Source organism: Scardinius erythrophthalmus (genome assembly GCF_964197995.2).
Source record: "Scardinius erythrophthalmus genome assembly, chromosome: 14".
In the NCBI taxonomy this organism is placed as follows: Eukaryota; Metazoa; Chordata; class Actinopteri; order Cypriniformes; family Leuciscidae; genus Scardinius; species Scardinius erythrophthalmus.
The window spans coordinates 35,773,167-35,795,260 of NC_138234.1; the positions used below are offsets into that span (position 1 = coordinate 35,773,167).

A 22,094-nucleotide genomic window follows, 5' to 3' on the forward strand; every position below is an offset into this window, starting at 1 on the left:
ATTATAAACGGTGATTCTGTCTACACAGATCTCAGACAGTAAACTGATGCTTCGCTAGATTTATGACGTACTGACATGGACAAATGCTTTTCATCAGGCGTTTGTCGCCTCCAGTGTAGACATGTCCGGAGTAGGGTTAGGGTTAAAGACCCAAATAAAGGCAAGAAAACGAGTCTTTCTGTTCTTGCTGGTTGCACATACGTAGCCTGATGACTTTGATGGCTGATGATTCTCCTTTTCTTTTCTTTTTTTATTCAAAAGGACTTTTTAACTCAGGAGTTACTAGATTTAATAATTCTGAGGATTCTTCTGTCATTATGTGATCTTGCTTTTTTCATATTACAAAATGTAGTTAAAGGAACACGCCGACTTTTTGGGACTTTAGCTTATTCACTGTATCCCCCAGAGTTAGATAAGTCCATCCATACCCTTTAGTCCGGTCATTTTATGAAAGAAGGATGAACAAATTGCAACAGAAGCAAACTCAACTGATTTTGTATCCTCAATATGTCCTGAGTAAGTAAAAAAAGCCCTGAAGAATCCCATTAGGGGAAAGTTTAGAAAAAGACCCAAATACGCTTATTCATTCTCTTTCGTACGTGAATAGGGTAAAAATTTTAACCTTTAGATATCACCATGAAAATTACTGAGCTGATTACTGACATCAAGACAAACAAAAAATGTATTACAAGTTTTTTTAAATGGTTTGTTAACATGGACAAACGGTGCATAATTTAATTACGTATGTGCTAATTTGCATAAATACCACAACAGATCTAAACATTGGGTAAAGCCAGGAGAAAATGTCATGTTGAATCTTGTTGACATAAAATACTTAATGTTAATGTCTGAATGGAGCCCATTACGGCTACCCATGAGCATTAATACATAGAGGCAGGAAGAAGTACTTTAGAAACCAGCCTTTATTAATTATTATTGCAGAGATGGGGTTTGGGGCTGGGTCTGTGGGATTGTTTCTGGGAATTCACTTTTTATTTTACCTACCTTTTGTCTTCTGCATTCTCCTTACCATCGTCTCCTGTTCTTCCCTCAGACTCGTCCCCCAGAAACAGTCCCACGGACCCAGTCCCAAACCCCATCTCTTAATAATTAATAAAGGCTGGTTTCTAAAGTACTTCTTCCTGCCTCTATGTATTAATGCTCATGGGTAGCCTAAATGGGTTCATTCAGACATTAACATTAAGTATTTTATGTCAACAAGATTCAACAAGACATTTTCACCTGGCTATACCCAATGTTTAGATCTGTTGTGGTATTTATGCAAATTAGCACATGTAATTAGATTATGCACCGTCTGTCCATGTTAACAAACTATTTAAAAAAAACTTGTAATACATTTTTTGTTTGTCTTGATGTCAGTAATCAGCTCAGTAATTTTCATGGTGATATCTAAAAGTTTAAATTTCTACCCTATTCACGTAAGAAAAAGAATGAATAGGCGTATGAATAGGCTATATTTGGGTCTTTCTCGAAACTTTCCCCTAATGGGATTCTTCTGGACTTTTTTTTCCTTACTCAGGACATATTGAGAGTGCAAAATCAGTTGAGTTTGCTTCTGTTGCAGTTTGTTCAAGGTTGGACCCCCATTTTAGCTTAAAATGACTGGACTACTTCTCATCTCCGTAACTCTGTCTAACCACCACTAGCCTAGCTTAGCACAAAGACTGGAAGTAAACGGCTCCAGCTCCAGGTCACATGAGACACAGCCATCTTCTAACCGTATACACATACTGGGAACTATATTCTCAGAAGGAGAAGCACTGCTACTTCTGCAGAGTGATTTACTCTAACTGTGCTTCGCCTTCTGAGAATATAGTTCCCAGTATGTGTACGGTCGCTCAGTTTTCCTCTGGCCAACGAACCAACAGTGTATGATTATGATTCAGGCAGCATTACAGGTCAGAATTTGAATTGGATCAGAACATTCTGAATATTTATCCAGTATTTATTCACGGATCTGTGAAAACGCTGTATTATTCATGCCTGGCCAGTAGGTGGCGATGTTACTTTGTAAAGAAACACTAAGCGCCTATAGGCTGAACACGTAATACACATGCGCATGACTACAGCGTTTTCACAGATTTGTGTTTTTGTAGTTTACAAAGAGACGATAACGGATTAGAGGGCTTTCGCACCGGCGAGTTATAGGAACTTAGTTCTAGGAACGTTCCACCATGCTGGATCCCCGACGATAACACGGTATAATTTTCAAAAACTTGAACTTTGAAACACGTTTTCAAAGTTTGCAGGTTCAGGCCTCCAAAACGCTGCTGTCGTGTAAATGAATGACCAAAACGACGTTTTTTTTTTGTTGAAAACAGTGTTGTGTAAGCAGCCCCTAAGATAAGATGTTTGTTCGTACTTCTACCCTGTCTTGGATGTTATACCGAATGTAAAAGAGTCTCCCTGATCTGAACTTCCCCTCCGGCTCAAACTGTTCTTTTCGTGGACGTCACCTCTCAGAGGAATCCGCTCGGAGGACCCGTCTATATCTGTAAACCTCTCTGTGCCCAGAACAACACAGCCTTTCACTGCTGCACAAACAGACCCAAACATTTTTCTTTGTGTCGTTTAAGAATTAATAATTCGTTTGTGCCTTTTAGATCACAGGGAGCTCAAGCTTTCGGTGTTTTGATTTGGCTTGTACAATGAAGGCACTGTGTTGAAGCGTTCGGGACCAGCAGGGGGAAAACTTCATTACCTCCATCTCCTGTCCCTGGAGACATTGGCAGCATCTTTCACACAATGTTTTTTAGGCTAACGTCCGGCTGAATGGGACGGGTATATATACTGTCCCAGTCATTTCCAGGCACATATGCTGACTAATCCTGACTAATCATTGAGCAGCTGTTCAGGAATGTCAGTCTATCTCTTGTCAAGCTGTTTCATCCTTTTTTTATCCTGTACCTGGACACTGATTTATATCCACAGTGCGTCTATAATGTTATTGTAAGGTATAATCATACGCTTTTGAATTATAAAACCCCATTAGTGAGTCTTTTGTCCCTTATGAGTTCCCAGCTTTCCCATCTGATACATATTTAGATTATACTTTTTAGCAGTAGTGACTCTTTTTCCCCAAAGAGACTCTGTTTCTGGAGATCTGCCTCAATCTAGAGAAAAGATTCACTTTCAAGTTGCATGTTTATTAACTAAGTAACATTTAACAAAGATCAAAATACTTAAGTGTTCAAAGTTCGATTGTAGCATTTCATTGTCTTTATTTTCTGGTATTGTGTTCATATTTGCAAATTTTTCTTTGCTGAAAAATAAACCACAATTTTTTTGTATGTAGGTTCAGTGTTTTTAGTTTCATTAGTTTGTGTTCAATTTTAATGCTGCCATGCTGATTGAGATCTTCCTCTAACTATATTTGATTGGCTAAAAAGACAAGTTTGGGGACACCTGATGATTACAGAAACAGGGCATTGCATTCAAAATACACAGGCATTTATATGGTGCTCCCCCTTTTTAGCTATAACAGCTCCCACTCTTCTGGGAAGGCTTTCCTCAAGAATATTTTTGTTTCTTTTTTTCCCATTTAATCCAGTAGAGCATTTGTGAGGTCAGGCACTGATGTCGGCCTGTCTCGTAATCTCCGTTCCAGTTCATCCCAAAGCTGCTGGACGGGGTTGAGGTCAGGGCTCAGTGCAGCCAGTCAGTTCCTCCACACCAAACCCATCCAAACATGTCTTTATGGACCTTGTTTTGTGCACTGGAGCGCATGCTGGAATAGAAAATGGCCTTCCCCAAACTGTTCCCAAAAGTTGGAAGCATAGCATTATCCAAAATGTCTTGGGTATGCTGAAGGATTACGTTTTCCTTTCACTGGACGTAAGGAGCCCAGCCCCTGATAAACAACCCCGCACCATGATCCCCCCTCCATCAGACAGTACAGTTGGCCCAAAGCAGCCGAGCTGGTACCGTTCTCCTGGCACCCGCCAAACCCAGACTCGCCCATCAGACTGACGAACAGACTGACGATTACTTGTCACTCTGCAGAATGGGTTTTCACTGCTAGAGTCCAGAAGCGCTGTGCTTTACACCACGCCTGGTGAGGTGAGGCTTGCTTGCAGCCGCTCGGCCATAGAACCCCACCCATGTGCTGATATTGATGCTAGTGGAAGTGTGTAACACTTCAGCTGTGGAATCAGCAGAGCGCTGGCGACTTTTACACACTATGGCCTCGTTTACACTGCAGGTCTTGATGCCCAATTCTAATTTGTTGCCTATATCCGATTATGTATTTTTTATTTTTTGACCGTCTGTTAATGCCTGGTTCAGATTATACGATTGTAGCCCGATTTTGGCTCGATCCGTTTGACGTAGGGTGTCGTGGGGATTTGTAAACGACAACGGGCGTCAGGATGCAAGATTCGATCGCTTCATCTCGTATAGTGTGTCATAGTGGGCGACAACCGACGACGCGTCTGCGATGCTTCACATCATCACCATAAAAAGACAAGCATGTTCAAATTTTTTAAGTGAGTGCGCGAGCGAGTGCGTTTGTGTGAGTGTGTGTGTGTGTGTGTGTGTGTGTGTGTGTGTGTGAGTGAGTGCGTTTGTGTGAGTGTGTGTGCGCGAGCGAGTGCGTTTGTGTGAGTGTGTGTGTGAGTGAGTGCGTTTGTGTGAGTGTGTGTGCGCGAGCGAGTGCGTTTGTGTGAGTGCGTTTGTGTGAGTGTGCGCGCGAGCGAGTGCGTTTGTGTGAGTGTGTGCGCGCGAGCGAGTGCGTTTGTGTGAGTGTGTGCGCGCGAGCAAGTGCGTTTGTGTGAGTGTGTGCGCGCGAGCGAGTGCGTTTGTGTGAGTGTGTGCGCGAGCGAGTGCGTTTGTGTGAGTGTGTGCGCGAGTGAGTGCGTTTGTGTGTGTGTGTGCGAGTGAGTGCGTTTGTGTGAGTGTGTGCGCGCGAGCAAGTGCATTTGTGTGAGTGTGTGCGCGCGAGCAAGTGCGTTTGTGTGAGTGTGTGCGCGCGAGCGAGTGCGTTTGTGTGAGTGTGTGCGCGCGAGCAAGTGCGTTTGTGTGAGTGTGTGCGCGCGAGCGAGTGCGTTTGTGTGAGTGTGTGCGCGAGCGAGTGCGTTTGTGTGAGTGTGTGCGCGAGTGAGTGCGTTTGTGTGTGTGTGTGCGAGTGAGTGCGTTTGTGTGAGTGTGTGCGCGCGAGCAAGTGCGTTTGTGTGAGTGTGTGCGCGCGAGCAAGTGCGTTTGTGTGACTGTGCGTGCGAGCGCTTTTGTGAGTGTGTGCGCGCGAGCGAGTGCGTTTGTGTGAGTGTGTGTGCGCGAGCGAGTGCGTTTGTGTGAGTGTGTGCGCGCGAGCAAGTGCATTTGTGTGAGTGTGTGCGCGCGAGCAAGTGCGTTTGTGTGAGTGTGTGCGCGCGAGCGAGTGCGTTTGTGTGAGTGTGCGTGCACGAGCAAGTGTGTTTGTGTGTGAGTGTGTGCGCGCGAGCGAGTTTGTGTGAGTGTGTGCGCGCGAGCGTGTTTGTGTGAGTGTGCACGAGTGAGTCCGTTTGTGTGAGTGTTTTTGTGTGAGTGTGAGTGTGTGTGCACGAGTGAGTGCGTTTGTGTGTGTGTGTGTGCGAGTGAGTGCGTTTGTGTGAGTGTGTGCGCGCGAGCGAGTGCGTTTGTGTGAGTGTGTGCGCACGAGCGAGTGCGTTTGTGTGTGTGTGCGTGCACGAGCAAGTGCGTTTGTGTGTGAGTGTGTGCGCGCGAGCGAGTTTGTGTGAGTGTGTGCGCGCGAGCGTGTTTGTGTGAGTGTGCACGAGTGAGTCCGTTTGTGTGAGTGTTTTTGTGTGAGTGTGAGTGTGTGTGCGTGAGTGTGTGCGTTTGTGTGAGTGTGCGTGAGTGCGTTTGTGTGAGCGTGTGTGCATTTGTGTGAGTGTGTACACGAGTGAGTGTGTTTGTGTGAGTGTGTGCGCGCGAGCAAGTGCGTTTGTGTGAGTGTGTGCGCGCGAGCAAGTGCGTTTGTGTGACTGTGTGCGTGCGAGCGCTTTTGTGAGTGTGTGCGCGCGAGTGCGTTTGTGTGAGTGTGTGTGCGCGAGCGAGTGCGTTTGTGTGAGTGTGCGCGCGAGCAAGTGCATTTGTGTGAGTGTGTGCGCGCGAGCAAGTGCGTTTGTGTGAGTGTGTGCGCGCGAGCGAGTGCGTTTGTGTGAGTGCGTTTGTGTGTGTGTGCGAGTGAGTGCGTTTGTGTGAGTGTGTGCGCGAGCGAGTGCGTTTGTGTGAGTGTGTGCGCGAGTGAGTGCGTTTGTGTGTGTGTGTGCGAGTGAGTGCGTTTGTGTGAGTGTGTGCGCGCGAGCAAGTGCATTTGTGCGAGTGTGTGCGCGCGAGCGAGTGCGTTTGTGTGAGTGTGTGCGCGAGTGAGTGCGTTTGTGTGACTGTGTGCGTGCGAGCGCTTTTGTGAGTGTGTGCGCGCGAGCGAGTGCGTTTGTGTGAGTGTGTGTGCGCGAGCGAGTGCGTTTGTGTGAGTGTGTGCGCGCGAGCAAGTGCATTTGTGTGAGTGTGTGCGCGCGAGCGAGTGCGTTTGTGTGAGTGCGTTTGTGTGTGTGTGTGCGAGTGAGTGCGTTTGTGTGTGAGTGTGTGCGCGCGAGCGAGTTTGTGTGAGTGTGTGCGCGCGAGCGTGTTTGTGTGAGTGTGCACGAGTGAGTCCGTTTGTGTGAGTGTTTTTGTGTGAGTGTGAGTGTGTGTGCACGAGTGAGTGCGTTTGTGTGTGTGTGTGCGAGTGAGTGCGTTTGTGTGAGTGTGTGCGCGCGAGCGAGTGCGTTTGTGTGAGTGTGCGCACGAGCGAGTGCGTTTGTGTGTGTGTGCGTGCACGAGCAAGTGCGTTTGTGTGTTAGTGTGTGCGCGCGAGCGTGTTTGTGTGAGTGTGCACGAGTGAGTCCGTTTGTGTGAGTGTTTTTGTGTGAGTGTGAGTGTGTGTGCACGAGTGAGTGCGTTTGTGTGTGTGTGTGCGAGTGAGTGCGTTTGTGTGAGTGTGTGCGCGCGAGCGAGTGCGTTTGTGTGAGTGTGCGCACGAGCGAGTGCGTTTGTGTGTGTGCGTGCACGAGCAAGTGCGTTTGTGTGTGAGTGTGTGCGCGCGAGCGTGTTTGTGTGAGTGTGCACGAGTGAGTCCGTTTGTGTGAGTGTTTTTGTGTGAGTGTGAGTGTGTGTGCACGAGTGAGTGCGTTTGTGTGTGTGTGTGCGAGTGAGTGCGTTTGTGTGTGTGTGCGTGCACGAGCAAGTGCGTTTGTGTGTGAGTGTGTGCGCGCGAGCGTGTTTGTGTGAGTGTGCACGAGTGAGTCCGTTTGTGTGAGTGTTTTTGTGTGAGTGTGAGTGTGTGTGCACGAGTGAGTGCGTTTGTGTGTGTGTGTGCGAGTGAGTGCGTTTGTGTGAGTGTGTGCGCGCGAGCGAGTGCGTTTGTGTGAGTGTGCGCACGAGCGAGTGCGTTTGTGTGTGTGTGCGTGCACGAGCAAGTGCGAGCGCTTTTGTGAGTGTGTGCGCGCGAGCGAGTGCGTTTGTGTGAGTGTGTGTGCGCGAGCGAGTGCGTTTGTGTGAGTGTGTGCGCGCGAGCAAGTGCATTTGTGTGAGTGTGTGCGCGCGAGCGAGTGCGTTTGTGTGAGTGTGTTTGTGTGAGTGTGAGTGTGTTTGTGTGAGTGTGCACGAGTGAGTCCGTTTGTGTGAGTGTTTTTGTGTGAGTGTGAGTGTGTGTGCACGAGTGAGTGCGTTTGTGTGTGTGTGTGTGTGCGAGTGAGTGCGTTTGTGTGAGTGTGTGCGCGCGAGCGAGTGCGTTTGTGTGAGTGTGCGCACGAGCTAGTGCGTTTGTGTGTGTGTGCGTGCACGAGCAAGTGCGTTTGTGTGTGAGTGTGTGCGCGCGAGCGAGTTTGTGTGAGTGTGTGCGCGCGAGCGTGTTTGTGTGAGTGTGCACGAGTGAGTCCGTTTGTGTGAGTGTTTTTGTGTGAGTGTGAGTGTGTGTGCACGAGTGAGTGCGTTTGTGTGAGTGTGTGCGTTTGTGTGAGTGTGCGTGAGTGCGTTTGTGTGAGTGTGTGTGCGCGAGCGAGTGCGTTTGTGTGAGTGTGTGCGCGCGAGCAAGTGCATTTGTGTGAGTGTGTGCGCGCGAGCAAGTGCGTTTGTGTGAGTGTGTGCGCGCGAGCAAGTGCGTTTGTGTGACTGTGCGTGCGAGCGCTTTTGTGAGTGTGTGCGCGCGAGCGAGTGCGTTTGTGTGAGTGTGTGTGCGCGAGCGCGTTTGTGTGAGTGTGTGCGCGCGAGCAAGTGCATTTGTGTGAGTGTGTGCGCGCGAGCAAGTGCGTTTGTGTGAGTGTGTGCGCGCGAGCGTGTTTGTGTAAGTGTGCACGAGTGAGTCCGTTTGTGTGAGTGTTTTTGTGTGAGTGTGAGTGTGTGTGCACGAGTGAGTGCGTTTGTGTGTGTGTGTGCGAGTGAGTGCATTTGTGTGAGTGTGTGCGCGCGAGCAAGTGCGTTTGTGTGAGTGTGTGCGCGCGAGCAAGTGCGTTTGTGTGACTGTGTGCGTGCGAGCGCTTTTGTGAGTGTGTGCGCGCGAGCGAGTGCGTTTGTGTGAGTGTGTGTGCGCGAGCGAGTGCGTTTGTGTGAGTGTGTGCGCGCGAGCAAGTGCATTTGTGTGAGTGTGTGCGCGCGAGCAAGTGCGTTTGTGTGAGTGTGTGCGCGCGAGCGAGTGCGTTTGTGTGTGTGTGCGAGTGAGTGCGTTTGTGTGTGAGTGTGTGCGCGAGCGAGTGCGTTTGTGTGAGTGTGTGCGCGAGTGAGTGCGTTTGTGTGTGTGTGTGCGAGTGAGTGCGTTTGTGTGAGTGTGTGCGCGCGAGCAAGTGCATTTGTGTGAGTGTGTGCGCGCGAGCAAGTGCGTTTGTGTGAGTGTGTGCGCGCGAGCAAGTGCGTTTGTGTGACTGTGTGCGTGCGAGCGCTTTTGTGAGTGTGTGCGCGCGAGCGAGTGCGTTTGTGTGAGTGTGTGTGCGCGAGCGAGTGCGTTTGTGTGAGTGTGTGCGCGCGAGCAAGTGCATTTGTGTGAGTGTGTGCGCGCGAGCAAGTGCGTTTGTGTGAGTGTGCGCGTGAGCGAGTGCGTTTGTGTGAGTGCGTTTGTGTGTGTGTGTGCGAGTGAGTGCGTTTGTGTGTGAGTGTGTGCGCGCGAGCGAGTTTGTGTGAGTGTGTGCGCGCGAGCGTGTTTGTGTGAGTGTGCACGAGTGAGTCCGTTTGTGTGAGTGTTTTTGTGTGAGTGTGAGTGTGTGTGCACGAGTGAGTGCGTTTGTGTGTGTGTGTGCGAGTGAGTGCGTTTGTGTGAGTTAGGGCTGTCAACGAATATTCTAAATTCGAATATATATTCGAATAGTTTTAAAAAAACGAATTTCGAATGTGAAAATTAATATTCGAATAATGTGGAAAAACGCCCGGAGTAGCAGAGGTGCGGCTGTCTGCTTTGCGAGTGGGGACAGGTCACAGGAATAAGGCGTTAACGTTAAACAGAAACATTACTAAAGTGTAGGCTACTGTACTGAATGAACAGATACTGCATGAATAAGGTAGGTTAGATACAGCAGTTTCATGCACTGCAGGCTTCCACTGGTTTGATTATTTACCGTTTCATGTCAAGGAAATGTTATATGTTTACCACAACACAGCTCGCTCGGAGCGTTCAATGTCGGATTCGCGTCTACAGCGTCTAGTTGGACTCTTGAACATTTTGAATCCATTCGCGCGTCAAAAGCAAAAGTTTGAAGCGAAATTGACGCGCGGAGAGCGTGACGCCTCATTCGCGCCGCAAGACCCCCAGACGCGCGTAAACGCGTCTTTACATTGACTTAAAGGTCCCGTTCTATGCCCCTTTTCACAAGATGTAAAATAAGTCTCTGATGTCCCCAGAGTGTGTATGTGAAGTTTGAGCTCAAAATACCCAACAGATCATTTTTTACAGCATGTTTAAATTGACATTTTTTGGGGCTCAGAAAAACGAGCCGTTTCAGTGTGTCCCCTTTAAATGCAAATGAGGTGCTGCTGGACGACACAGGGGGCGGAGCTTCATGAGCTCGTGCTCAGTCTGTCAGGAAAAATTCATCTCACGGAATGATGATAATATCAGAAACTCTCAGTAACGGCGTTCATTTCGAGTCGGACAATAATGCCTACAGAGTCAGAGTGCTGTATAGAGATGAAACAGGTATGGTTTAGTAGTTTAATTACGGTTATTATAACGTATTTGTCATCTGCTTGTAGGCTATGTATCCATTATTTATTAATAACCTACAAGTCTGCTGTCTGAATGATGATCAAACATATACTGATGAGTTTAATAAAGTTTATTGTACATCACACAAAAGATGAAGCGTCAGTTTTACTTCAGAAAATCACCGTAAGAGCTGAGTAAACACAGTAGGCTAAGTTATAAGAAGTGCGCAAGTAGCCAGTAGAGTTGAGGGAGCATTCCTGTGGGCGGAGGTTAGTCAAGAAACGGTTCTGGTGATGTCACTAATGCAGGATGTAGAGGGGTGTAGTCCAATCGAGCCGTTTTTTGTAGTCAACTTCTGTTAAATAAAATATCTCGCTTGGCATTGAACTTTGAGCTTTATAATTTTACAGATATTATTTATACTCTAACAGCAACATTACACACTAACTAAAGTTTGAAACATGGAATCGCATGCAACGGGACCTTTAACATTGAAATCACTCGCGCCAGACGCTCTATTTGACGCTCCGTTTGGTGTGAACGCAGCATGAGCGTGAGGGCGAGAGAGAGAGAGAGAGAGTCCGAATGAGCGAGCGAGCGAGAGTGAGGTCTGCGGTCTTGGCCATTAGGTGATTTACTTGTTTTTGTGTAGGTAATACGTTATCAAATATGTTTAAACTTAAATAAACTACCTATGCAAGTAGTTATGTCTCTTTGTATTAATTTGTCCTGTTATTGACGTAACGCGCTTCATTGACAAAATGCACAACCAGATGTTCGAATAGTTCGAATATTCGTGTGTTTTTTAGAGGGAATATTCGAACGTCATTTTTGAGCAGTTTTGACAGCCCTAGTGTGAGTGTGTGCGCGCGAGCGAGTGCGTTTGTGTGAGTGTGCGCACGAGCGAGTGCGTTTGTGTGTGTGTGCGTGCACGAGCAAGTGCGTTTGTGTGTGAGTGTGTGCGCGCGAGCGTGTTTGTGTGAGTGTGCACGAGTGAGTCCGTTTGTGAGAGTGTTTTTGTGTGAGTGTGAGTGTGTGTGCACGAGTGAGTGCGTTTGTGTGTGTGTGTGCGAGTGAGTGCGTTTGTGTGAGTGTGTGCGCGCGAGCGAGTGCGTTTGTGTGAGTGTGTGCGCGCGAGCGAGTGCGTTTGTGTGAGTGTGCGCACGAGCGAGTGCGTTTGTGTGTGTGTGCGTGCACGAGCAAGTGCGTTTGTGTGTGAGTGTGTGCGCGCGAGCGTGTTTGTGTGAGTGTGTGCGCGCGAGCGTGTTTGTGTGAGTGTGCACGAGTGAGTCCGTTTGTGTGAGTGTTTTTGTGTGAGTGTGAGTGTGTGTGCACGAGTGAGTGCGTTTGTGTGAGTGTGTGCGTTTGTGTGAGTGTGCGTGAGTGCGTTTGTGTGAGTGTGTGTGCGCGAGCGAGTGCGTTTGTGTGAGTGTGTGCGCGCGAGCAAGTGCATTTGTGTGAGTGTGTGCGCGCGAGCAAGTGCGTTTGTGTGAGTGTGTGCGCGCGAGCGAGTGCGTTTGTGTGAGTGTGCGCACGAGCGAGTGCGTTTGTGTGTGTGTGCGTGCACGAGCAAGTGCGTTTGTGTGTGAGTGTGTGCGCGCGAGCGTGTTTGTGTGAGTGTGCACGAGTGAGTCCGTTTGTGAGAGTGTTTTTGTGTGAGTGTGAGTGTGTGTGCACGAGTGAGTGCGTTTGTGTGTGTGTGTGCGAGTGAGTGCGTTTGTGTGAGTGTGTGCGCGCGAGCGAGTGCGTTTGTGTGAGTGTGTGCGCGCGAGCGAGTGCGTTTGTGTGAGTGTGCGCACGAGCGAGTGCGTTTGTGTGTGTGTGCGTGCACGAGCAAGTGCGTTTGTGTGTGAGTGTGTGCGAGTGAGTGCGTTTGTGTGAGTGTGTGCGCGCGAGCGAGTGCGTTTGTGTGAGTGTGTGCGCGCGAGCGAGTGCGTTTGTGTGAGTGTGCGCACGAGCGAGTGCGTTTGTGTGTGTGTGCGTGCACGAGCAAGTGCGTTTGTGTGTGAGTGTGTGCGCGCGAGCGTGTTTGTGTGAGTGTGTGCGCGCGAGCGTGTTTGTGTGAGTGTGCACGAGTGAGTCCGTTTGTGTGAGTGTTTTTGTGTGAGTGTGAGTGTGTGTGCACGAGTGAGTGCGTTTGTGTGAGTGTGTGCGTTTGTGTGAGTGTGCGTGAGTGCGTTTGTGTGAGTGTGTGTGCGCGAGCGAGTGCGTTTGTGTGAGTGTGTGCGCGCGAGCAAGTGCATTTGTGTGAGTGTGTGCGCGCGAGCAAGTGCGTTTGTGTGAGTGTGTGCGCGCGAGCGAGTGCGTTTGTGTGAGTGTGCGCACGAGCGAGTGCGTTTGTGTGTGTGTGCGTGCACGAGCAAGTGCGTTTGTGTGTGAGTGTGTGCGCGCGAGCGTGTTTGTGTGAGTGTGCACGAGTGAGTCCGTTTGTGAGAGTGTTTTTGTGTGAGTGTGAGTGTGTGTGCACGAGTGAGTGCGTTTGTGTGTGTGTGTGCGAGTGAGTGCGTTTGTGTGAGTGTGTGCGCGCGAGCGAGTGCGTTTGTGTGAGTGTGTGCGCGCGAGCGAGTGCGTTTGTGTGAGTGTGCGCACGAGCGAGTGCGTTTGTGTGTGTGTGCGTGCACGAGCAAGTGCGTTTGTGTGTGAGTGTGTGCGCGCGAGCGAGTTTGTGTGAGTGTGTGCGCGCGAGCGTGTTTGTGTGAGTGTGCACGAGTGAGTCCGTTTGTGTGAGTGTTTTTGTGTGAGTGTGAGTGTGTGTGCACGAGTGAGTGCGTTTGTGTGAGTGTGTGCGTTTGTGTGAGTGTGCGTGAGTGCGTTTGTGTGAGTGTGTGTGCGCGAGCGAGTGCGTTTGTGTGAGTGTGTGCGCGCGAGCAAGTGCATTTGTGTGAGTGTGTGCGCGCGAGCAAGTGCGTTTGTGTGAGTGTGCGCGCGAGCGAGTGCGTTTGTGTGAGTGCGTTTGTGTGTGTGTGTGCGAGTGAGTGCGTTTGTGTGAGTGTGTGCGCGCGAGCGAGTGCGTTTGTGTGAGTGTGTGCGCGCGAGCCAGTGCGTTTGTGTGAGTGTGCGCACGAGCGAGTGCGTTTGTGTGAGTGTGCGTGCACGAGCAAGTGTGTTTGTGTGTGAGTGTGTGCGCGCGAGCGAGTTTGTGTGAGTGTGTGCGCGCGAGCGTGTTTGTGTGAGTGTGCACGAGTGAGTCCGTTTGTGTGAGTGTTTTTGTGTGAGTGTGAGTGTGTGTGCACGAGTGAGTGCGTTTGTGTGAGTGTGTGCGTTTGTGTGAGTGTGCGTGAGTGCGTTTGTGTGAGCGTGTGTGCATTTGTGTGAGTGTGTACACGAGTGCAGGGCTCCAGACTAACTTTTTTTATTAGGAGCGCTGTAGCCCCTGACTTAAAATTTTAGGAGCGCAAGCAGAAAATTTAGGGGCACACCTTCACATTTTCCCCCTAAATAACTATTACAGACAAATACTTTGATAATAAATAGATTAAGCGTACAGAAATTATGGTGCAGTTTTATTTTAAGATCACAGGGCTCCAGACTAACATCTGAGGGCCGCGGCTCTAAGTTCTACAGAAAGTATTTGGTAGCACTGTGGGATGACAAAGCACTGAGCTAAATTTGTGGTGTATAGATAAAGTTAAATTTAATTATTATCCTTCATAATGTCTTAATATTATTTCAAAAGCAAAATGAGTGACAAAATAGATATTAGGGAGTGAAAATAGCCAATAAGCACCCTCAGCAGCTGTTTACAATGGTAATTTAGTCTTCTTTTTAAAAAAAAATAAGTGTGAGTTTTCCTACTTCTTGAAACTTTCAGTTTTATAAATAGAGACAATCTTTAAAGGATGAACAAAAATGTTTTGGTCGACACATTAAAAACAACAACATTTTAATAGGATATAGTTTTGAAGTGCTGTAAAAAGATGTGTAGGCTACTTTCATAACCACATATACCATAGTTATAGTTATGCCTGGTTCAGAATACGCAATTTTTTTGTCTGTTACTATAGTCAATGTATCAGATTACACGATTTCGACTCCTAAAAATCTTGTCATGTCCTGGACAAGAAACATTGTCAGACTACACATTGCTTTACGACCAGTCATCTCGAGCCGTCTCACACACATATTCACTCGCACATGTACACACGCACTCACTCACATACACGCACATAGACTAACGCACGCACACACTCACTCACTCACTCGCGCACACACTCTCTCACTCTCTCTCGCTCGCTCGCTCGCTCACTCACTCACTCACGGTGCGTGTCCACTACAGCGGCAAAAGTCCGCTCAGTGCCGCTGGTAACGCTGTAACGTCTCCGCTTTGGGGTGTGTCTGTTGCGAGTGTGTTTAATCTATGTTTTTTACAACACACGGACAATATAATCATCAGAGATGCACGCCATTACATTTAGAAATAGGCAAGCTTTGTTTCCAAATGCACCAAGCAAAGATATCCTTTCAATTTTATAAACTTTTATTAACCCAGCCAATATAATCACAATGAACACATCCAAAATAAAATCTTTAACATATATAACAACTGCAAAGCGTCTAATTTGTAAACAAAATGATTTACGCACTAAATCCAGCATAAACTCCGGCACAATTTGCATATTTTTAAACTCTCAGAACAGACGTCACATCCCGAACCTCACAGCAATTGGCTGCCGACCGCGTTTTTCGCTTGATATTTGCATAAAGTCAAAAACTGCCCAACCTTTTTGACATTCTCGGTCGCTCTCAACGCTTTCTCCGGTCCGCTGGCAATCCCAAAATGCACTGCGCGAGCGTGAAGCTCAACTTCCATAGGAATGAATTGAAAACGCTCGCTCCGCTCCGCTCGCAACGCGCCAGTGGACACGCACCGTCACTTGCGCGCGGGCGCACACACACACACACACACACACACACACACACACACTCATTCACTCACTCGCGCGCACACACACACTCATTCACTCGGAACCCTTCATGGAGGACCGTTAAAAAATTAAACATGCTAGTCTTCTTGTCGTGATGTCGTAAACAAAGCATCGCAGACGCGACGTCGGTTGTCGCCCACTTTGAACGAGATGAAATTTACTGGTCACACATGTGCAACTGGATGTAAAATTTAGTCGCACACTCTCAAATTTTGGTCGCAAAATGCGACCATTTGGTCGCAGTCTGGAGCCCTGGAGTGAGTGTGTTTGTGTGAGTGTGTGCACGAGTGAGTGCGTTTGTGTAAGTGTGTGCGCATGAGTGAGTGTGTGTGCACGAGTGAGTGCGTTTGTGTGAGTGTGTGTGCACGAGTGAGTGCGTTTGTGTGAGTGTGCACGAGTGCGTTTGTGTGAGTGTGCACGTTTGTGTGAGTGAGTGCGTTTGTGTGAGTGTGTGTGCGCGAGCGAGTGCGTTTGTGTGAGTGTGTGTGCGCGAGCGAGTGCGTTTGTGTGAGTGTGTGTGCGCGCGAGCGAGTGCGTTTGTGTGAGTGTGTGTGCGCGCGAGCGAGTGCATTTGTGTGAGTGTGTGCGCGCGAGCGAGTGCGTTTGTGTGTGTGTGTGCGCGCGAGCGAGTGCGTTTGTGTGAGTGTGTGCGTTTGTGTGAGTGTGTGCGTTTGCGTGAGTGCGTGTGTGTGTGTGTGTGTGTGTGTGTGTGTGTGTGTGTGTGTGAGACAGCATGTGATGACTGGCCGGAAAGCGACATGTAGTCTGACATGTTTCTTGTCCACGACACGACAAGATTTTAGGAGTCAAAATCGCGTAATCTGACACAGTGACTGTCGAACAGGGCATTACACGTTCTTTCAGTTGTGACCCATATCCGAATCATGTGTTTACACTTGGCATACTACTGTATCTGAAACATCGCGCATGCTTAAAGGGGTTCTTGCACAGATGGACGAGCGAGAAATAAGCTTGATGCTAGCTTTGCGATATATGCGAAGTTCGCCAAACATCACCATGACTTTAAGAAGGAAAAGGGCCATCATCATTGCATTGCATATTGTGGCGGGCCTTAACGAGGAGCAGGGGGTCTGAAATTTTAGGATGAGCAAGCCAACCTTTGACATGTTGTCAACTTTGTCCACATTCCTCTCCTACGACGACACGTTTCGTCAGGCCATCCGTCAGTTCGCAGATGCGCGTCGGGGTTTCTCTCGTCATTAAACCGCGGAGACGTAGCCTAGTGCCTCAGTCACATTGGCACATATCTGATTTAATGAGGCCTGAAACCGATCTCGAAATATCCGAATGCATGCGTTTATTTCCTGTTTACACGGTCATAGAACACATCCGATCTGTGTCACATATGAGCTAAACATCTGAAGAGGGTCACATTTCACTGACGGTGTAAACGAGGCCTATCAGCGCTCTATACATGAGTGGCTTTACCTGGTCTTCTGCATTGTGGCCGAGTTGCTGCTGTTCTTAAACACTTCCACTTTCCAATAAAACCCCTCACAGGTGAGCGAGACATATCTAGCAGGGATGACATTTCAAGAACTGACTAATCACAGTATCACGATCGAGTTCACTGAAACGCATGAAGTCAATAATTAAGAGGTGTGTCCCAATACTTTTGTCCATATAGTGTATTAACATCCCCATTAGTAACTTTTTTTTCCTCAATAGTTTCACTGTAGTTCAACAGCCGGTCCCGCCGGTATGTTCTGCAAGCTAGCACCAGATAGATCAGATTAAACCCCTCACGCATTCACGAAAGTGACGGAGAACAGGACCAGCTGGGAGCATGTGCTTGTCTGAGCCCCAGTGCTCTTGATCATGTCCCATACACAACATGAGTGCTGTTATTTCCATATGCTGTTGTGTTTCTGTCGGCCACATGTCTCTGCTCTGAGAGCTGTTGCAGTTTCGGGTGCGCCGGTCTGCGCTGCGGTTGTTTGTGTGTTAGGGGAAGGGCAGCCACAGCATAATCGCTGTTAGATAAGATCATCAGAGATACGCTGAAGGGAGTCGAGGAAAGCTTCGCTGGAGTTTATCATTCTGGTAAACAACAACAGGACTGGGACACGGTTTCTGCAGATCCCATATTCATGCCTAACTGAAGTATGGATTTGCTTTGGCACTTTGTACCAGAATTCAAACATTGAATAAGCCTAGAAGGATTCAAGAATACGTTTTAAGAATAAGTTTTAATATTTTAAAATTGAAGCTTTCAAACTAATTTTACACTGTAAAATAATTATATGATCAAACATATTAGGGCTGTGAAACGATTGGCCTATTATATTGCGTATATATAAATAAATATACACACACACACACATAATAAATTAAATATACATGCAAATATTTCTATATATGTTTATTATAGATGCATGTATACATGCATGTGAGTGTAGTTTTTATATTTTTTTATGTATTTTTTATTTTTTAAAACACAAACTGAATACTACAATGATTATTTCATCTTGGTTTTGATTGTGCCCTGAGAAATATTTTAAAACAATTCTGTCTGTGGGTAATGCTAAAATTGGGATGGAACAACACTGTGCAACCACTACACAGGTGTGTGTGTGTGTTAGGAATAAAATAATAAAGGAAAAATTTGAATAATTCAGTAAGAATAGACAAATCTCTTAAAAATAGTTTAAAATTTGTGTGCTAAGTTCTTAGATATGAACTCATGGTTTCATTGGATTTTGATTTAAAAAAAAAAATATATGTATATATATATATATATATATATATATATATATATATATATATATATATATATATATATATATATATATATATATATATATATAATTTTCAATAGGTTTAATTTTTTATTTTATGTCATAAATATCATGTGATGTTGCCATCAAATGAAAAGTAATAAAATATTTCTTTACACTTTGACAAACATACGAATGTAGACATCTTGAACAACACTTTTTAAATATTTTTCTTGAATTATTTTTTAAATATTCATACATTTTTAGACCGTTTCTCCACATGACATTTTACAAACTAAAATAATCTTGCCTTTTCATGGAAAATTTATTCATTTTTTTTCTGATATTCTAAAAGACCACATGATCTTCTGCCAGAGTCCTCTCTATGATATCATTTCCTGTTTTGTCTCGAGTTTCTTCTCTTTGAATGAATTGATCCCAGTTAAGGCTAGATATATGTCCTGCATGTATTGATGCAATATGTTGACTATATATGACTATTATTGGTTGTGTTCAGTGTTAATTTACTTTTATTGTAGATTTTACATATTTTAAAAATATAGAGACTTAAGTTTAATTTTAGTCATTTCGTAATGGGCTTTTGTCATTGTATATAATTTTGCTATTTGGGATACATTTATTTTTATTTCGGTTTTAGTTAATTTATTTCCAGGTAATAATTTTAGTTCTTCAACTTAAACTTATTTCAGTTTATTGCCAAGGCAACATTTATATTTAGGTTGTATTGTCCGCATTCTTTAACACAAATATTTTTAATATTTTTAGTTACTGATAATAGCCCTGGTTGCATCCTTTAACTTTTAATTTAAAGGACCCACACCTGTACAGTTGAGTGGCTCCAGTGCCTCCAGTTTCGTTTGCTATTCTGGAGACCTAGATATTGTTTCTCAATTTGTCTGTTGACTGATAGAGGCTGCAAAGATGTTGTCATAGCTCAGCGTCTGCTACAGGAAGGAAGGAGAGGCTTCCTACCATGTGTTTTCGACTTGTCATGGTGCCGAGCAGAAGGCTAGAGTTACCTTCGGCTCACGTTTGCTCATTGTTTGTGGAGAAGACAGGAACATGTCACGCAGCTAGTCTTAAACATCCTTTTTCTGACCCCTTTAATGTCCTGTACTTCCTAATCCACAGCTTGAAATGATTTTGTTGGCATGAAAATATAAGTTTGAGGAAGTAAAGTAAAACCTTTCATCTAGAGCAATAAACCCACATGATGATATATGCTGTGGTTTTGGACTTTGCACCATTTGGATCAGGAAATCTTCAAACTTATGTTACCTGTGCCAGCACCATGTGTACAAGCTCATGGACTGTCTGTTATTTCCATTCAATTGTAAATAGTGTTGCCTGTTCGGCTGCCATGTTTGTCACTGTGCTGTGGCCACTGTGTGTATCTGTGTTCATACTCAATTAAAATAATCACCTAGTGTTCATGGACAAACGTTTTTAAAAGATCTCCCTCTGTCTCCATCCGCAGGCCAGAAGACACTGCAGCACAGCGGGGATGTGCTAGAGACCCAGGTGATCGTTAACCCATCTCATGATTTGGTTTGTTCAGAGGTGAGTGTCTTAGTGCTTTGTGTAGTTTGCAACACACTAATATCACCACATCCTTAGCATAACTAGTAGGGTTGTCAAAGTAAATTCATATTTCTTTCTTAAATATTAGCAAAATTCAAATTATATTCGAATTCTGAAGACAATTATTAAGAGGGAAAAGTACTGTATCGTCTCCTGTGCCCACAAGAGGGTACAAGTGAGTGCAATAAGCAAAAAATAAACCAAATCAAGACAAGGTCCCATCTTTTATTGAAATTAAATGGCATTCACTTTTTAAAGTGCCTTAACTTTTGAAACAAGTGCTCTTAAATAAAATATAATTTCCTTAATGTGCATGCAAGGGAAATTAGGTTACAATAGTGCATAAAACTGTGTATGTGCATCAGTAACCTGAGAAAACACGCTTCAACAGACTGCGTAATGTAACGCTACTACATTCAGAAACAATCCACATCTACTCTCTACACATCTACATATTGTTCGTCATAAGCGAATGTCTTTGAAATCCCCCTAAAGATGAATTGCTTGTTGTATTCCTCTTTGGATAAAATTGTTTGCTTAGTGAAAAAATGTAAGTGCAAATATAAAGATTTTTTAAAAGCTAAATTACCCAACCCTAAATCAAAGACAGAGTAATGTTTGCTTTTAATGATCCAATTGATTTTCTTATGTTTAAACGGTTAAATATTGGTTTTGCTGTATAATTCCACACTTGCACCCTCAGTTCTCTGGCCATTGCAGTTGTTTCCTGATAAATGTATGAAAGCTATTTGACTGGTGTTTACCCAACTGTGTTTGACTGTGTAAACACAGGGAGATGTTGATGCATTTCTTGAAGTACCTTGTCCAGTTATATTTGCTCTTGATATTTGCTATCCAGAGCAGCAGCCAAGTGTCTTCTTTTAACTAGGGCTGCAGCTACCGATTCTTTTTGTAATCGATTAATCTAGCACTTAATCGATCGATTAATCGAGTAATCGGATAAAAACTTTTAGTGTGTTTTTAAACAACCAAAACAAATAATGCATAACGAAAATGATGTGGCTGAAAAACTCCAACATTTGGCTTCAAAACTAAGCCTATTTATTGTGATTTTTACCCATTTAGTGTTTATAAGTGCCAGTGCCAACAATTATATAACAATACAGTTAAGTCAACTTTATACTGTAAAACATGTAGCCTATAACATGTAAAACTATGCAAACTTAAATAGTAAAGGCCATTTGGTCTTAGTTTTGTCTTCCTAATACAACATTACAAAAAAAGGATTGCACCTTCTGCAAATTTCCCACCGGAGAACAAAAATAAATGAAATGAATATAAAATATCAAGCCAAACAGGTACACAATGTATACAATTTATATAAAAAAAATAAGTGTAGCTTTGAAAAGGGGAATGTTTTATTGCAAATATGCATTTTATTAAATAGAAAAAGAACAGCATTTTGTTTTTCACTAAGGCTAGTTGAAGTATATTAGCACGTTTTGTAGTATTATATATTTTTTTTTGTTAATTTAAAATGTTCTATGCTCAATTACTTTGGTAGCCGATTATGTCTTCCCCAAAAGTACGAGTGGATTTGGAGAAGCAGGCTGGCGGGGAGTTTCATTTTTTTGTTGTTGTCTGTACTATTTGGCAGACGTGACATAGCCTACAAACAAGGTCTCGCAAAGACTGCAATACAATATTTGTCCCTCCATCACGTCTCGGTGAATACAGTGAATGCATGCTGAAATTATTGTTGCGTGGCTACATAAAAGTTTAAGCATATGTGATGCATTGCCGCAATTTGTCTGACTGGCGCGTGAGAGAGACGAGGGTGCATGTGTGTGTGTGAAGGGGTTCTTTCTTTAGGCTATACGTTTACTTCTTAAAAACATCAAAGCTAAACATCATATCTAGTCAAACCGCATCACGACATCACTACAAATACAGTGTGGGATTAAATTCAGCGAACATCATAGGCTTCGGCACGGGCGAAAATATTGGCGCTGGGTCAAAAAAAATGCGGGGGACAGAATCGTTACCTTGATTCAGCGACGCTGAAAGGAAGCGATCCCAAACTTTAGACATTCTCTGCCGTTTATGGACATCTACTCCAAATAAATTCAAAATGTATCACGCGCTATGGTGTGCTTCCTGAACATTGAACAGCGGTCCGTGTGAAATCAGATCCCTGCGCGTATAGTGCGCGTCATAGGAATTTAACGAGGCTTCGAGGCAGAGTTTTTGCCTCGAGGAATTTTTGTAATCGAGTAACTCGATGAATCGTTGCAGCCCTACTTTTAACCCCTCTTAAAATGTAGTTAGGGTCTCGATTTGAGGGCTGAATACCTGTTTGTATAGTTCAACATTAGCTTGCTTATACTCTCCAATAATATTTAAGTGTAACCCATACATGTTGCACATTTTAATGCTGGTCTTTATTTTCATAGGTCCGTCGGCTCATTTCTGATACGTCTCTTCATAAGCTGCTAATTCTTGCTGGACAATGTGTTGAAGATACTGGAGACCTTGAGTTGCAGATTGGGTCTTTTTCACTAAATGACTTTATCCAGATATTTACAGATGAAGAGGTCAGTCACCTGTTTGTCAAACAAGTTAATTATGTAGTAATTCTACTCTTTTGATATTAAAATACACAAAAACAAATGAATTACCTCCATTTAATGAAAGTTT

The 22,094-nt window shown here is 45.2% G+C and overlaps 1 protein-coding gene across 1 annotated transcript in view; it reads left to right on the forward strand.

Moving 5' to 3' along the window:
• LOC308702337 (microtubule-associated protein 1S-like) overlaps positions 1-22,094 on the forward strand; it is a 36,459-nt gene that overhangs the window by 8,415 nt on the left and 5,950 nt on the right. Inside the window, exons 3-4 of the mRNA XM_081385119.1 lie at positions 19,333-19,415; positions 21,851-21,991. Of these exons, the coding sequence (XP_081241245.1) occupies positions 19,333-19,415; positions 21,851-21,991 (224 nt within the window). The remainder of the gene's footprint in view (positions 1-19,332; positions 19,416-21,850; positions 21,992-22,094) is intronic.